This window comes from Ictalurus furcatus, chromosome 26, assembly GCF_023375685.1.
Source record: "Ictalurus furcatus strain D&B chromosome 26, Billie_1.0, whole genome shotgun sequence".
Classification (NCBI taxonomy): Eukaryota; Metazoa; Chordata; class Actinopteri; order Siluriformes; family Ictaluridae; genus Ictalurus; species Ictalurus furcatus.
In genome coordinates this window covers 8,602,102-8,619,260 of record NC_071280.1, presented here as the reverse complement: position 1 = coordinate 8,619,260, position 17,159 = coordinate 8,602,102, and the positions used below count along the sequence as shown (strand labels likewise).

At 37.2% G+C, this 17,159-nt stretch overlaps 1 protein-coding gene across 3 annotated transcripts in view; it reads right to left on the bottom strand.

The window, feature by feature from the left end:
• Window positions 1-17,159, bottom strand: part of mid1 (midline 1) — a 39,529-nt gene that overhangs the window by 5,051 nt on the left and 17,319 nt on the right. For all 3 annotated transcript variants that reach the window (XM_053615937.1, XM_053615936.1, XM_053615935.1), the window contains exons 3-8: window positions 10,770-10,865; window positions 6,175-6,282; window positions 5,654-5,802; window positions 5,385-5,512; window positions 916-1,059; window positions 267-428 (exon numbers count right to left, since the gene is read on the bottom strand). In XM_053615937.1, coding sequence (XP_053471912.1) covers window positions 267-428; window positions 916-1,059; window positions 5,385-5,512; window positions 5,654-5,802; window positions 6,175-6,282; window positions 10,770-10,865 — 787 coding nt within the window. The remainder of the gene's footprint in view (window positions 1-266; window positions 429-915; window positions 1,060-5,384; window positions 5,513-5,653; window positions 5,803-6,174; window positions 6,283-10,769; window positions 10,866-17,159) is intronic.

Sequence of the window (17,159 nt, the reverse complement as noted above, 5' to 3'; positions counted from 1 at the left end):
TGTTTGTTAATTCCATCTCGTCCAGTTCATGACTCTTTATCCAGTTTCCCATTTCATGAAAATACTGTAGATTACCCTTCTACGTACCTGGCTGTGTTTTTTGACTCATGTTATGAATAACAGTGATTACTGGATTCCTTCTTTATATAGTTTAAGTAAACTGTCTGAACACAGTTCTAACACAAGCCCAGGACATTTACTTGTCTTCCAAAATTGATTCTTTGAAGTCATTTCTAACACCAAAAAGACACTGTGTATGGTCTTACTGTTGGTTTTGAGTGTCCCAGGCTCACTGCTGCGACTTCCTGCCTGATTAATGGCCTTGACAATGAAGATGTACTTGGTGCCACTCTGCAGGCCATGAACGGTGTAGTGGTTCTGCTTGATATTGGGCACAATCATCCAGCTGTCAGCAGAGTTGCAGAGACCTGGATAGGAAAGTGAGATATGTTTCACTGTTCGTCTTACATAACCTAATGCTCACTAAGTGGACCAAGTCTAGACCAAGTGTCAAACTCATGGTGGAAACTTGCAAAAAAAAAAAAAAAAAATATATATATATATATATATATATATATATATATATATTGAATATATATTGAAAAAAGAAATGATGATGAACCACGAAGTCATGAAGATGCAATTATTTGTGAGTTCTTAAATTTCTTTCTTGCCTTTACATGTTTTTGATCTTAAAAAATATAGTTCATATGAGAGGTTGCAAAAGTCTATTAAATTTAATTAGTCAAAATAGGTAGGCCTAATTAAAAAGGTACTTGGTATTAATGGCACTGTTATTGATATTGGGATCAGCTGCCTACATTGTATGGAAAGCCACGTTGCATTATGATGCCATACTCTTTAGTTATAGTGCTTATATATATATATATTTCAAGAATTTCATGTCTTACTTACTGACAATATTTGACTGGCCAGTAAAGATGGTGTACTGAAGCTCATAAGAAACTACAGAGAACTCATCATCAGATGTCCAGTGCACAGTTATGGTGTCATAGGACGCTGTGCAGAGCTCTTCTCGGATACCTGGAGGACTGGGCGCTGGAATAATAATGAAGGAAAATAAAAACGACAGCAAAGAGGAGTTTGCTTTATGACACATTTTACAACTGTACATGGAGAGAAACAACACAAGATGACATATGCACATTGTTCTATGAAAAATAAAAAAGAAAGAAAGTCGTTTATGCCACACTGGTGATATTTGGGTTATTTTGACTTGACAGTAACAAGCTGAAATGATTCGTATTTTAAGTATTAAACAAAAATGTGATTTTACTTCTAGTGACAGAATTCAGTTCATTATACCTGCATTTACGTGGGTTTTACCTAAAATAATCTATAAACTTGGAGCACCTTGTCATTACACATAAAAGTGTCATTTAATCATTGGACATTTATTGACTTTGAGTGTCTGATGACTGATGATCCTTAATTGAGTCTCACTACTTGCTCTCCACTTGCTCTCCTTTGATTGCTCTTAAGCAGTATGGTGTGTATTTTATGAGGGAACTGCAACTCACTTGACTTAAAAGCCGGGCTACACTCTTCCTTGTCACATTCACTTTACTGTAGCACATCATTACTACTGCTACTGATTTTTAAGCATGCGATATGTAGAGATTTTTTGTGACTGGCTTAATGAGTCTGAACAAGACACTGAATATAACTGAAATAACAGAAGAGCAAAAGATTGGAGCATCCTCATCTCATCTGAGTGTGGTGTAAATTATGAGTGTATAATTTTACATCATGACTAGAGTCATCTAATCAGTCCATACAGGATTTCATGGATTTTTTTGTGATTGTTGCGGTCAGAAATGCTTGATTTTGCTGCGTCTTTTTTCAAAATTTGCTATGCAATCTGCAGAGGTTTTTTTTTTCAGTTTTTTTTTTTACCGAAAACTACATGAATTGGCGAAATTGCAGTTGCATTAAACTGTCTTTTGCAGTGATGTTTGTTGGTAAATGAGACCTTTTAGCTGTACTCATGTTCAACACGTGAATCGAAGATGGCTTTGGCTGAATGCATGTTGTGATGATGTGACATGACGCTTCTTGGCCCAAATCTGCAGAAAATCTGCAGTAATTATGAAAAAGCTCTTGTGGATATTGCAGTTTCCTTCATTTTTGCATTAATTTCTACAATCGCAAAACCATGGAGGGACTGTCTAATTAGGGACGCAAACAATTATTACTATTTTTTTGCATAACCAACTAATATATTGATTATTTTTGTTCCAATTATTGAAACTGAAATCAATATTAAATAATAACAAATTAGAAAATTTTCACATTTTATTGTTTTTGTTTCATTATCCCTTTATCCAAATGGTGCTAAATCAGTAGCCTTCACGCCTTACCATTAAAAGCATGCTAAATTTAGTCCTCATTAAACTATTAAGCTAGTATTTCACTTTCACTGAGCTATTGCAACTTTATCAAGCAGCTTTGATTATATAGCATCGTCAAATTGTACAATCGGTGTTACTTCTCGAGCAGGAGCTTTGAGGTGATTGTCTTTCAAATGTTTGTGCATCATCAATATGCTGCCTTGTGTAAACTACATTTTATCATGCTTTTACTTTTAGAGTAAACAAAAAACTCCTGCAGTTTTAACATTTAAGCTACCGCCATCTTTTACTGCTTTCTTGTTGGCATTGTTAAGTTCATTCTGTGCCATATATGGTACTTCAATAATGCTACATAGTTGCATCCTTACTAAGATTAAATTGGATATGCCAACAGTCAGAAATTAATGCATCTGAGAAACAGCGGCGGTCACAGAGTGAGCTGCTGCTGTGGGAAACGTGCACGATCTAGGTCGTCCAAAACATGAGAATGTTTTATATTAAACGCTTCAAACAACTCATGAGTGTATTAACGTGGCTTGTCGTGTCAGATGCTGCGACAGACACATGTGCTGTTTAATGTGTTCCGGACGTGTTTTCTTCAGCACAGAAATGACATTTTTACCTTTACATGCTTATCTGTAAATGTTAGAAATTCACACCAGTATTTCCATTTTGCATAAAGACTCGTCCTGACAGCGAGTGAGTCTCTGTTAAAGCACACTGAATGAGTGCGAGTCCACGCATGCGAGTCCATCAAACGGCACGCGATAGAAAGGAAGCGCGATAACTCTGACTGAACTATTCATTTTGATCAAATATGTTGTTTGATGCTCTATTTAGAAACAAAAGTAATTGAGAGTATTAACTGTAATGGGGTTAGAACACGTAATTGGATATAAATGTAAGAAGTGTCATACATTTACAGAATAAAGGAACATGTTACTGTGTTTAAATGAGTGAATGTGTGTTACTGCAGAATATTAAACCTCTTACCAGCTAATACTTAGTTTGTGCTTTTGTTTTTCTTTTAACATTTTTAATATAGTGATTTAACTTCTACATTAATGCTTGTGGACTATCAGGTTGTTTTTTTTTTGTTTTTTTTGCTTTCAAAATATAATGTTAATATTAAAAAAAAAAAAAAACTTTGCACAATGTATAGCACAGCCCACATAGATACATTTAATACCTTTTTCATAGCCTTTAATTAAAAAAAAAAAATACCGAAAAAAAAATACCGAAAATAAAAATTGGCCCTTTAATCCAAACTAATCGATTAATTGAAGATAATAAAAATTATTATTATTATTATTATTATTTTACGAATAATCATCAGATTAATCGATTATCAAAAGAATAATTAGTTGCAGCCCTAGTTATTGCATTCAGACATTTTAGTTATTTATTCCAAAAAGAACAGAGCACAGCTCACCCTACTGTTTTCTATCAGTCACGCTTTCAAGAGTTCAACTGAAGTTCAAATGAAATCCGTGCTAATTCGCTTTGTTCCACATTTGATGATTTGTTATTGTCAGGAGAGCAGGAGAGGATGCAAGAGCAGGTAGACAGGTCTACCGTAATCCAAAAATAGAGTCAAGGTTCAGGCAAAGGTCAGTTGAATAACAAACAACAAGGTGAGAAAACCAGAAACAAGCTCAGGAACCAAATTAGCAATCAATATTAATAAGGCTCGGTAAACACTGGTGAAAACAACACAGAGTGTATACTTGAGAGTGCAGTGATGGTGCTTATATAGTGTGCACGTGTAATAGAGTCCAGCTGAGTGCAATCAGTATTTGGGTGATTGTAAATGTGAGAGTGTCTGTGATGGAGGTGCGTTGTAGTCCTTGTGCATTACGCTGTATTCTGGGAACAGTAGATGACTAAACTTTTAGATCTAAACTAAACCCCTTTTCCCACCTCCTGACTTCTTAAAATCTAAAGTGGCAGCCTTTACGTTGCAAGTTTAATCAGCTGGCCCAAAACACTAGAATGACCAAGACAGTCATTTTGACGATTTAGAAAATTGGAGCTGTATATTGATGTAATGTAAATGATCTGAGTATTTCTGAGCGCTTGGGAACAGTTTGCCTTATTTAAAGATGATGAACTTTTAGTTTTCCACAGTGTTGTTGCTCTGAAGTTCAAATGGCAACCTTTAAAAGAGGCAAACTTTTCAGTTGTATGCCATGAAAAGTTGGGCACTACTCACTGAAGGGTTTTCTTAATTTCTACTATTTTCCCCAATTTAAAATATGAGTATATGAAAGTATAACAGCTGTACAGTTGGACATTCATGCAGATATCCAATCAGCCAATCATGTGGCAGTAGTGCAATGCATAAAATCATGCAGCTACAGGTCAAGAGCTTCAGATCATGTTCACATCAAACATCAGAATGGGGGGGGAAATCTGATCTCAGTGACTCTGACCATGGCATGGTTGATGGTGCCAGTTGGGATGGTTTGATTAGTGAAACTGGACAGTTGAATGTTGGAAAAAAAAGTCCAGGTGACCTTCAAATCTTCAATCTTCAATCTTCAAAGGTGAACCTCAGATTCCAGATCTTGGCTGACAGGACTTTGATGCGGTACTCTGTTTTTGTAGCCCACTCACCTCAAGGTTTGGCATGTTATGCATTTTGTGGTTGTAAAAAGTCGTTATTTGAGTTGCTATAGCCTTTCTCTTAGCTTGAAAAAATCCAGCCATTTTCCTCTGACATCTCTCATCAACAAGCCATTTCCAGCTACATAACTTGTGCTTGTTGGATGTTTTTTCTCCCACAGCAATCTGTATAAAGTCTAAATCCCAGGAGATTAGCAATTTCTGAAATATTCAAACTAGCCAGTCGGGCTCCAACAACTGCCACGGTCAGCGTCACCAAGATCACATTTTGCCCCATTTGATATAAATATTAACTGAAGCTCTTGACCAATGTCTGCATTGCACTTCTTCAACATTCCTGCCAAGTGCATGTATATGCAAGCGTTCATGCTGTAATTAAACAATTACCTGTTAGGTAATCAAGACTTTCAAGCATCTTTTTCTCTCTGGTAAAATCCAGCGCGAAAGTGTCAAATGTGTCCGTCAGATTAATCTCGGGTATCAGGACCTGAGATGACGCTGTAGCCATCGAGACTCTGAAATAGCAGAAGGATCATTGTACCTGGTATTATTTATCTTTAATATTTGCATATCATGTCTGAATGGTGGTGTCTTTTTTGTTGATATACTGTTCGTTTTAAAAATCTGTCTTGAAATTTTAAGGTTTCTTTGCTCACCGCTCTGAGATGCTCTTGGCAGTCTGGAGGAAGCGAGCATGGTCGGTTTCTTTCAGCATCTGGTCTGCTTGAGTTATGAGAGCAGAAGATCGCTCGATGCACTGCTTGCAATTGGCAATTTGTTGTGCTAGTTTACGCAGTCGAACCGCCTACAGACAGAAAGTGTTACTTTAGACAAGTAATCACCATGAGACCAAATAATGGCATGAAATATCTGTAGGAATTATAATGAGTGAGAGAAATTTCATTGGATTCCAAAAAAAAAAAGACGTATCTGCAATAGTAAGACTATTTTATTACAGTATGTTGTAACTCTAATGTAATACAGTAATATAAATAAATTGTGATGTATAGTGTTTTGAATTAAGCGAATGTCTATGATTATCTGGACTCTGGAAGTGAAGTCAGCAGTATTCTGTAATACCACATGTGGGCAAGTTTACTGAAATGTAGGATGTTTTACGTACTAAATAACATTTCATCTACAGAGAGATTTCCAGTAAGTCATGAGGTTAACTTACCTTGCCCTCTTTGATTTTGGCACCAATAATCTGTCTCCTCTCCTGAATTAAGCTGATCAAGATGTCGCATTCTTCCATCAGCTTTCCTTCCTGTCGTGATGCGTTCATCTAATAAAAACACACACCCAGAAATGTATTTTGGGCAAAACATGCCACTACTCAGCCAAAAATGTCACTTACACAATATACACGACTCAGAATAATTCTTTTAGTTATCTATACTTGCAAGTACATAATAATAATAATGATGAGGGGAAAATAAAAGCTCTAAAAGCTCTAAGAAATCAGTCTTTCTGAGTAAAGTATTGATAGGGTACCATAGAGTAAGTGGGTGAAGAGTATTTTCCTGTTTGAAGCTGTTATGATGTTTTGAAGAATAGAATAATGGTAAGGTTTTCTTTTTATTCACTAAACAGGTGGAATCAGATATAATGGGGCACGTTGTTTTTTTTTGTTGTTGTTGTTTGTTTGTTTTTTGTCTTTGGTGACCTCTCTTGAGAGAAATACATATCAATATGCAGTATATTACTAGTTAGTTAGGCAGTATATTATATAGTTACAATATAATACTACATAATACTAGTTATAATAAAATAGTACAAAACAATACATTGTTTTTTTTCAAGAGAAGGAAATAAACAAAGCTATAGTGTATACTTCTGTATAGTTTTTTCTTCTAAGATGAGAAAATAGTTTGAGAGAAGAAGCATAGAAGTTCCCAGTATGCGTATTCAAATTTACATATAATAAAATAAAATGTAGTTGAATTCAGTTAAGTAGCTGACATTCTCATAAACAGAGCTTCCTTACACAAAAGCATTTCTTAGGTTTTAAGTTTAATTAATTTTAGATAAACTTCCCATCTGGGAACACCTACACCATGTGAAACCTGCAATGTCTTTTTATTATTATTATTTTTATACACTGCTTGTCTTCATGTGGTGTAAAAATGATGTGGTGAGATATGAAAGACTTGATTGTTAAAGGTTGAGAGCAATGAGGTGTAATAGCTTCTCTCTGGGTCTGTTTTTTTTTTTTACTATGTAAAAGAGCTTATTCAGTCATGGCTCAGTTCTTTCAACACGCTAATTAAGCTCCTTGACCTTTGAACACTACCATCAACTGTTTCACCTTAGAGTGTGTTTTTGCTGAGTTGTGTTCATTTATTTCCCCTTGCGTCTTTCACAGAAACTTTGTCTAGTGGTTACTAATGAGAACCAAAACCTTTATACGACTCCAGAGGGGAGTAAAATGGTTTATTAAATAAAAACTGAAATACTGTGATAATCTGTTTTGAAAGGAATTATAAAGTACTGTTTTATAGGACTATATAAATCTATCTATTTGTACACTGTACTCATTAATTCATCCCTAGTTCCTTTTTAACTGTTTGCTTATCCCATAGACCCAAGCCATCTATTTTGATTTTATAGCAAGATTGACTTTCCTTTTTTTAAGACACACACACTTACATGTATAGGAAAAAGCTCAATACAATGAGCGCGAGTCGACGAGAGAGAGAGAGATGTAGGTCATCACTAAGCCTTAGTGTGGTTAATGTGATGAAATGGTGCTCGACAGAGCCAGAAGTGATTTGTTTAACCCCGAGGAGATGCGGCTTGACAAAAGGCCACTTCGAAAGGCAGCCAGAAAGCCATAGAAAGTGGTAGGTTGCTTTTTATTGTAAAATATTTAAAGCCATCATCTAAATGCACATCTCCTGTCTATGTGATATTTCTTCTCATAAAAATTTAAGCACTTCCTGGTCTGTTGGCCAAATTTGAGTGATTATTATCTTGGGTCTATGATACAGCAGCAGTAAGTAGCACTTAATAAGAAATAAGATGCATAGAGGCAAAGCAAAAATGGCTTCACTCTGCAACACCATGCCATCTTGAAAGGCTTCAACCCCCCCCCCCCCCCCGCCCCCCCCCCCCCATTACTCATTTTACCAACTACCAACCCAGGATAGTGAAGTCTAAAACGTGCTTCCTCTGAGACATGTGAAGCCAGCCAAGCTCATCTTTTTAAACTGCTTCTCGTCCAGTATCACAGGGCAGTGTAAGACACTCGGAGGAAAGCGCTATCTACCCTCTTCCACATACATGAGCTCACACATGCCTGTAATTGGTCAGTGTCGCTGTGATTGACAGGGGAAAGAGAGTATGCCATTCCACTTAAATAGCATGGCCAAAGGCAGGCACTGATGCCTGTGGCATTGTGGGGATTTGAAGCACATGATTGTTTTAATTGTAAAGTGTTTCAGGAAGCGCTTTTACTAGGATAGCCTTCTTTCATCTCAGAAATATTTCTAAAATAAGAAACATATTGTCACTACATGATGCGGAAATACTAGTTCATGCATTCGTCACCTCTAGATTAGATTACTGTAATGCCTTACTGTCTGGATGTTCCAGTAGGAATATAAATAAGCTCCAGTTAGTCCAGAATGCAGCTGCTAGAGTCCTAACTAGAACTAGAAGGTACGACCATATCACACCGATATTATCAATACTGCATTGGCTCCCAGTAAAATCTCGCATTAACTATAAAATACTTTTATTAACCTATAAAGCACTAAATGGTCTCGCGCCACAATATCTAAGCGACCTTTTGGTTTTATATAATCCGCCACGCCTACTTAGATCAAAAGATGCAGGCTATTTGACGGTACCTCGAATAGTGAAGGCTACAGCAGGGGGAAGAGCTTTCTCTTATAGAGCCCCACAGTTATGGAACAGTCTTCCTATTAGTGTTCGGGACTCAGACACAGTCTCAGTGTTTAAGTCTAGGCTTAAAACGTATTTGTTTACTCAAGCCTACCCTGACTAGATTCTGTTCTACTACTTCGCAGTCATAATAATCTTTTTTCTCCCTCTCTCCTTTCGCCGAGCCCCACATGAATTTATGGAGATACTAGAGATCCAGATCCTTTCTGCCTCTGGATGGAGCTCAAATCTTCTCTAATTCCAGACTGCTGGGACTACGGCTGCTCCTAAGGCCATACAGACTTCATATAAATCCATAATGAACTTTTTCACACTATCTGTTGTTACCCAGATGAGGATGGGTTCCCTTCTGAGTCGGGTTCCTCTCAAGGTTTCTTCCTCTTAAAACATCTTAGGGAGTTTTTCCTTGCCACCGTCGCCACTCAGTGGCTTGCTCAGTTGGGATAAATTCGCACCTTTAATATCTGTATACCATGTTGATATTTCTGTAAAGCTGCTTTGAGACAATGTCTATTGTAAAAAGCGCTATACAAATAAAATTGAATTGAATTGAATTGAATTTTAGACAAACATGGTCCAACATGATGTTAATTTAGTTCAGAGGTGGATTTTGACTTAATGTCATTTCACTTTGTGTTGAAAATTACTGTTATCAGTATTTAGAGATGTCTGTCAAACTAATATTCAATATATTTGCTCTACCAACCACTTTCATATTTATAGCAAAGCATTCACAAATACACATAAGTGAGATATTATATTAATAGTTCAAACGTGTGGCACCTTTTTCGCAAATATTAATAGTTCAAACGTGTGGCACCTTTTTCGCAAATATTAATAGTTCAAACGTGTGGCACCTTTTTCGCAAATATTAATAGTTCAAACGTGTGGCACCTTTTTCGCAAATCAGACTACTTACTAATTCCCATGTACTGTATATGTAGAACACTTATTAAGCCCTTTAACTGTATTTATCAAACAGGCTAATAGCAATGAGATAATATTTCTCCTGAAATAGTGTGCTATGGAAACTGATATATGACAAATGAAATCTAGTCAAATATCCAGTTTTGATCTGAATAAAACTTTATCATTTATTGTTAAAATTATTTGCTTGGTGTGTCAAACTATACTCACTCAGATCTATAGTTATTCATTTCTAAATTTTCTGGTCGTAATATTCCATCGTTATAAGAGACAATTGTGCGCATAACAAGGTTCTTTATAGTAGACACATTAAACATGTTCAATGTGATTTGGGCTTACATGCAACACACAAAGGCATCTCCAGCTTGTTTTAATGATGAAATTGTTTAATGAAAACGTCTTCAGTAAAGACATACTCTCAGCTAGGGATGTTATTGCTATGCCAATTCTTTTCAGTTTAAATGAATGGCATTCAGCATCCAGAGTGACTTACAGAAGTATTTGTCTACTTGAGGGGAAAAAAAGGGGAGAAAAAATGCCAGTGGTCAAACCATTTTTTCTTTCAGTCATTATATAATGCATATAATTCCAGGCCTCTTAATTCTATGTAGCTTGTGTTGTTTCACACAAAGACTGAAATATAAGTGTTAATATGCCATCACCTAACAGGAGATAAGTACTTTTTGGACATTTGACATGACCAGATTTAAAGCTTTGCACCACACAAACACTCTATACTCTATACACACTTGCACTACCACATTATGGTCCTCCACCTCCCCCTACACATTTAATGTGCTTGTGTAATGTAACACTGGATGGGCTCACTAACTCCTTTCATTGTGCCATACGCAGAACGATAATAAAATTGACATGAATACTATCAGCAGATTAAAATAAAATAAATAAGAAAAATATAGACCAAAAGATGAGACTCACCTCCACATGCTGACAGGTCTGAATCAGCTTCCCCATTAGTGATTCCAACTCATTGCTCCTCTTGATCAAATTGCTGAGGTTGGAGTCCAATGTTTGCTGTAAAAACAACAACAAAAAAAGAACACAGTATATTTTCTTAGATGTATATGTGCTGAGCATAGGTAATCCCTGAAATCTGGCAAAACTCACTGACCTCCAGATACTCTCTTTCTGCCCAAGATCTCCTCATCGTGAATGCTTGTCTACAGTTTTAAGTAGTGACTGGAATGACCGCAAGAGGGAAGGAGACTGAGTAAATAAAAAAATAACCTGACCCACTCAACTGTGAAATTCAGATTAAATAACCCACATCTGACATTGTGTCCACCTATCATGTGCAGTGCCTCTTATGTAAGATATCTTTGCCCAGGAACAAGCCTTTCTTCCATGGCATCTTACTGTTGTTTAATGCAAATCTTATAGATATGCTTTTGATGTCAAATATTGTTATACAGTTGCAATCAAAATGATTCCCCCATTGCAAATGAGGTTTATTGTCAAAATTTACAGACTTTCAGCTGTTTGTAATGAACCAATCGAACAAAGAAAATTGAAATAGTTCAACACAATGAATGTTTCAAATGGTTTCCCCAAATTCAACTGAATATGCAGCTTATAATGATTTCTCCAGTCTCAAAATTATTCAACCCCCTGAATAGAATCCCTCACAACAGCACAAATATGCAAAACAGGTGTTGTCTTATGCACAGCTGATGCAACTAATCAAGGGCTTCATTAGTTGCACCAGGTGTGCTTGAGCTGGAACACATGAAATACCTGAACTTGCTAGGGGTAGAAAATGCATGAAATACCTGGATGGGGCAGAAAAAGGAAGCTATCAACGTGTGCAAGCAGATTTCTGAGAAGGCAGGTTGTGAAAAACCCTCGAGTGACTGCAAAAGACCTGCAGCAAGACTTGGTGGTAACAGACACTGAGGTTTCAGTGAGCACAGTAAGGTGCGTACTAAACACAGAAGTTTTCCATGCCAGAACTCCAAGACGTACACTGCTACTGACCCAAAAGCACAAGAATAGTTAGTTCAAAATCATATAAATAAGCCACAGAAGTTTTGGGATTCTGTTCTGTGAAGTGATGAAACAAAACAGGAATTTTACAGCACGGTGGAACAGCGGTATGTCTGGAGGAAGAAGAATGAAGAAAGAACACTCTGTCCACAGTCAAGCATGGTGGTGGCTCGGTGATGCTCTGGGGCTGCTTTGCATCCTCTGGCACTGGAAACCTGCAGCGTGTGGAAGCTGAGATGGATTAATTGAAGTATCCGGAAATCCCAGGAGAAAATGTCATGCCGTCTGTGAGGAAGCTGAAGCTTGGCCGTCACTGGACCTTCCAACAGGACAATGATCCCAAGCATACCTCAAATTCCACCGAGGCTTGGTTGCAGAAGAAGTCCTGGAAGATTCTACAGGGCCATCACAGTCACCTGACTTAAACCCCATAGAAAATCTCTGGTGGGATTTGGAAAAGGCGGTTGCAGCACACAAACCCAAGAATATTACTGAACTGGAGGCCATTGCTCATGAGGAATGGGCTAAGATTCCTCAGGAACGCTGCCAGAAGCTCTGCATCTCATTTGCAGCAGGTCATAACAGCAAAAGGAGCTCTACTACGTACTAAAGATGCTTGCCATAAAGGCTTTGAATAATTTTGAAACTGGAGACGTCATTATAAGTTGCATTTTCAGTTGAATTTGGGAAAACAACTTGAAGCATTCATTGTGTTGAACTATTTCAATTGCTTTTGTTTGATTTGTTCACTGCAAACAGCTGAAAGTCTGTAAATTTTGACAATAGCCCTGATGCAGTGGGGGTTAAATCATTTTGATTGCAACTGTATATCTGTCAGGAGGAGAAATATCACAGGGAATTAAAATTGCAAAAGAATGGTGTGTAACAAAAGGGACCCTTTTCATTATAATTATTCAAGCACTATGATCATAATCCCATGGATCAAATCAGCCAGACAGAGTAAACCAAGACAAATCCATAATATTAATTAAAGTGGATAGACAGAGGTCCAAACCTGAAATGACCTAAAACACAAAGGAACAGAGAAATATGGAACAAAGAAGTAGGAAACTAAGCAATAAAACCAGAGAACAATGGAAAATGATCATTACACACTCACGTTAGACCATAAGAATACAAGTGTCTGAGATTCACTTGTAGGACCCTCATGATCACTACTATTACCACTACCACCCATACTAATTAACAATGAAATCCCACGGTGCTAAAGAAAGACACAAATACACAAAAAATGAAAGATAAATGTACAGTACAGCCAGAATACATCCACGGTAAATAAATAACCAGTTCTCACAGGTCTGCCTCTAAAATGATGTTATTCACAGTGAAATAAAGATATAATCATTTACTTTTTTTTTTTAGAACAATTCTTCTAATTAAATCAGTACGCTTGAATCCTTCTAGCAGTCATCTACCTGATTTAAAGCAGGTTTTTCAAACGCCTAATTGAGTTCAACCTCGAACTGAATTCATTTTATCTTATTGTCATGTCTCTGTGTGGCGAATAAAGGACATAAGAGCTGCCATTAGCTCAAATTGCGTGTTTCGCTCAGTCCCTCATTCAATTTCTGTTTTTATTCCTTTTAACACCGTATGTGGTCCATTTTTGTTTGTTTCGAAAGGGCAGTGGGTTGGATCTCTCATTCCTGACTGTGCCTATCCACTTCAGTTTCTTGTGAAAATGAATGCCGTGTGGTGCTCTACATTCTGTATGTGCGGTCCTAATACTACCCAGCTGTCTTTGTCTGAGACAAACATGTTGATTATGTTTGAGAAAAGCAGCAATTGTCAGCACCCATGCTAGCTACATACATCTCAGAGGGAGAGGTGGCCAAAATCATGTGTGATAATACAGGGAAATAGGATTGGATTTGTTTAGACAGATTAAAAAAACCCACAAATCTATCAAAATGCAGTTTGCAAAGCCATAAAGCTGCAGAACAAAGCATATGAAAACCTCAAATTGCTAACAAATTGTCGCCTTGTTGATGCCTGGAAAAATCTGCTCACGCTGATGATTACACAAGAGCAGGATCGGAAACTGCCTGAAATTATGGACATTTTCAATTTGTGTTTGCATGTGTCTGTATTTTAGGAAGGAAGCCTTTATCCTTGACGTTTTATGGAGCTGGGCCAGATGGTGAGGAAAAGAGAGCTGTGCTTCTCTCCTAATTTTCCAGTATTTCCAGCGAACTACTTTGCTTTATCTGCCTTATGCACATCTCAGTCTAACACAAAACATTAAAATAAGAGACATTTATTTATTTATTTATTTATTTATTTATTTATTTATTTTGTGATGATGACAAATGGCAACATGACAGCAGATATTTGAATACACGTATAAAATTAAATAAAATAACAAATTTAAAGTCACAATGGATTAATCTGTGACCTAAAGCATGAGATCACCAAGAAGAGGCCATTCTATTTTTGGCCACTTCCTTTTGGTTTCCTCCCTTCCAAGCGTCATTGTAATAAAATCTCAACACGACAAGGACAAGTGTGTAGGGAGTGTTTGTATATTGTGTATTGATTCATTTGTGTATTGATTCATTTGCTGCTTAAAATATGTAAAAATGACACCTTCATGTAATTGTGCTTTTTCAGCCAGTCATAGTACTTTTCTTTTAAGGTATAATGGCAAGGTGTCTACTATGGGATTTATCAAGACTGTTTAATCTGCTTCAATAAACTAGTTGATTTATAGTTTTAGTGGGTGAAGGTCAGACATATTTTTGCCTAATTTTGTTGAAATTCTGCCATTAAATTTTAAATTCTTATAAAGCTGATGACTCATATTTTTACCATGACAAAGCTTACATGGAACAGAAAGTAATGTGACTAAATATAATAATATACTATATATAATATACTGTAGGTTATAATGGAATATGAATAATTCATATTAGGTATGCACTAAATATTTGGCAACCAAATACATATATACTGAAAATAACAATCATGACAAACATCTGTGTTTGGCAATGATGAATTATTTGACCCAATGTTTTTGTTGTTCGCCGTCCCATGTTGCCACAGGCAGTCACATAATGCGACAAAGTAGCAGGAAGTCATTCATTCGCAATGAGTCTTGGTGACTTACACAGTCAGGAGTTATAATAACATCAGGTCAAGCTAAGTAGGAGTTCTTGTGCTTGCCAGAAAAATAAAAGTTGAGCAGAATTGATGCAAATAAGAAGCAGTGTGGTGAGGTGAGGCAGGTGGAACTGTTTTCCCCACCTCTTATTATGAAACGTAACCATTTCATGTTGGGTTTTATCTGGTGCAGCTGATTAGTGCATTAACAACCTTGAACAGACTCTACAGTTAAGCAAACTGTATAAATCACCATGTAAAGTCTAATGCATCTATTGTTTCCATGTAGTCGATTCATTTGCTTGCAAATATTAGCTGTTGAAATTTAAACTGGTTTATTGAGTGTTAAATAAACACCCATCAGTTAAGAAAAAAACTAAACAGATCACATATTGCACTACTTTGGCTTTATCACTGAAACCATGGCAAAGAGCATTTTCCATGAGTGAGGAAAGCCTATTAGTGAGCAACATATAACAGTTTGGGTGACATGAAGGCAAAAAAATAAAAAATCACTGCCATATGGGACTCACAGATGAGCTGCTGTCACCATTATACAAGACGGCAGCAGCCCTGAATTATGTGGCTAACACTGGCACACACTGACATTGCACACCTGCCTTGGAGTATCGTTAGACCCATTAATGCCAGACCTTACTGATCTTGTGTTCCAAGCTATGACTGTCACTGCCAACCAAAGTGAGGCAACCATTAGTATTGTCATGTTTGTTTTTTCCCCGATCCACTCGGCCAGAGGTATGTCATTATAACAGGCATCTGTTTCTAGTATCTGGCCAGATCTCTGGGCCAAGAGGCCCTGGATGGATGCTTTCAGTCTCAGAGTTTCATTTTGTTACTTAAATTTCATGTTCTCAGAATATGACCCCAAGTCTTGTCACCAGAAAACTCAGTTTTCATCTTCTTCTGCAGGAGTTGTGGGACTCCACTGCATGCACATGTCACACGTGGCATGACGCATGCATGCCCCAGGGTACTGCCTCTACTACTGCAGATGAGCAGAAACAGGAACATTTTACATTTACTCATTTGGCTAGCAAATAAGGCCCAACGAAAGAGACGGAAGGATTAAAAGACCAACAGGATTTAAACTCACAGCCTTCTGATCAGTAGCCCAAAGCCTTCACCACTGAGCCACCACTGAACTGTTAGCAGCTTAAGCTCCACAACTGTCCCATCGCACTTGAGTGTGAGTAGTCCATATCCCAAACAGGTTTGCAGTGGTCACAAGACTATGAAACCGTTTAACCCTCAAAGTCCCATTTTCAAAATACTCTAAGGTGAAAAAAAAAAAAAAAGTCACAGGTTCTGGTGTTCAAATGAATTCTAACATTCCTGGCCAATTCAAATGTTATGCAGGACACATGTAAGGATCCATGACTGGTTTTGATTTAAAGAACACACTTTCCTTTATTTTTCATTTATGGGCCAAGTGCTTCCTTTGGTCTCTCATATCAGGACAAAGACAAAAGTGCTCCAAGAACCACTTTACTGGACACTGTTTTGTCTTCTGTGTTTCTCTTTTAAAAAGAGGTATATCCTTTTGTATCTGTCTTGTCATGCTTGGGCAGTGCTTCTATGTTTCTGAGATCTGTGCAACAGCCTTGTATTGGTCACCCTGTACGTTTTCTTGTTTTTAATGAGGATCACCTATTTTCAGTGTGCTCTACATTTGCTTACTGGCTGCTCTGATGCACTGGCTGCTCCTGATTCCATGTGACTGCAGAGGTATTCACCTTACACTGATGCTTTCAGCATAGCCTCTGGCAGTATGGTGCAAAAAGGAACATAGAATTATATAGACGCATTATACATTATACATCTCAGGGTGACACCTTTTTTTTTTTTTCTACTCAATTCTCGGTCAAAGCACAAACACAACAAGATTTCCAGCTCTTGGCGGTCTTCCACTTAATCACAGAACCATAGTTATACTCATAATGAGTGTTTTGAGGTCAGAGAAGATAAGAGGGTAATCTCTGAGAAACAAAAGGCCAGATGGCTGGTCTGAGCACAAGCCCCAACAAGTGTCCTATATGCTCCTGTTTTTGGGGGAATGAACCAGGTGAGGACCTTAATTAGGGAATTATAGTTTTGGAAAATTAGCGAACAACTCTATCTTTTAAGGTTTGCATTGTCCAAATAATAACTGAACGTTATTAGAATATTTCCCATATATTTAATAAA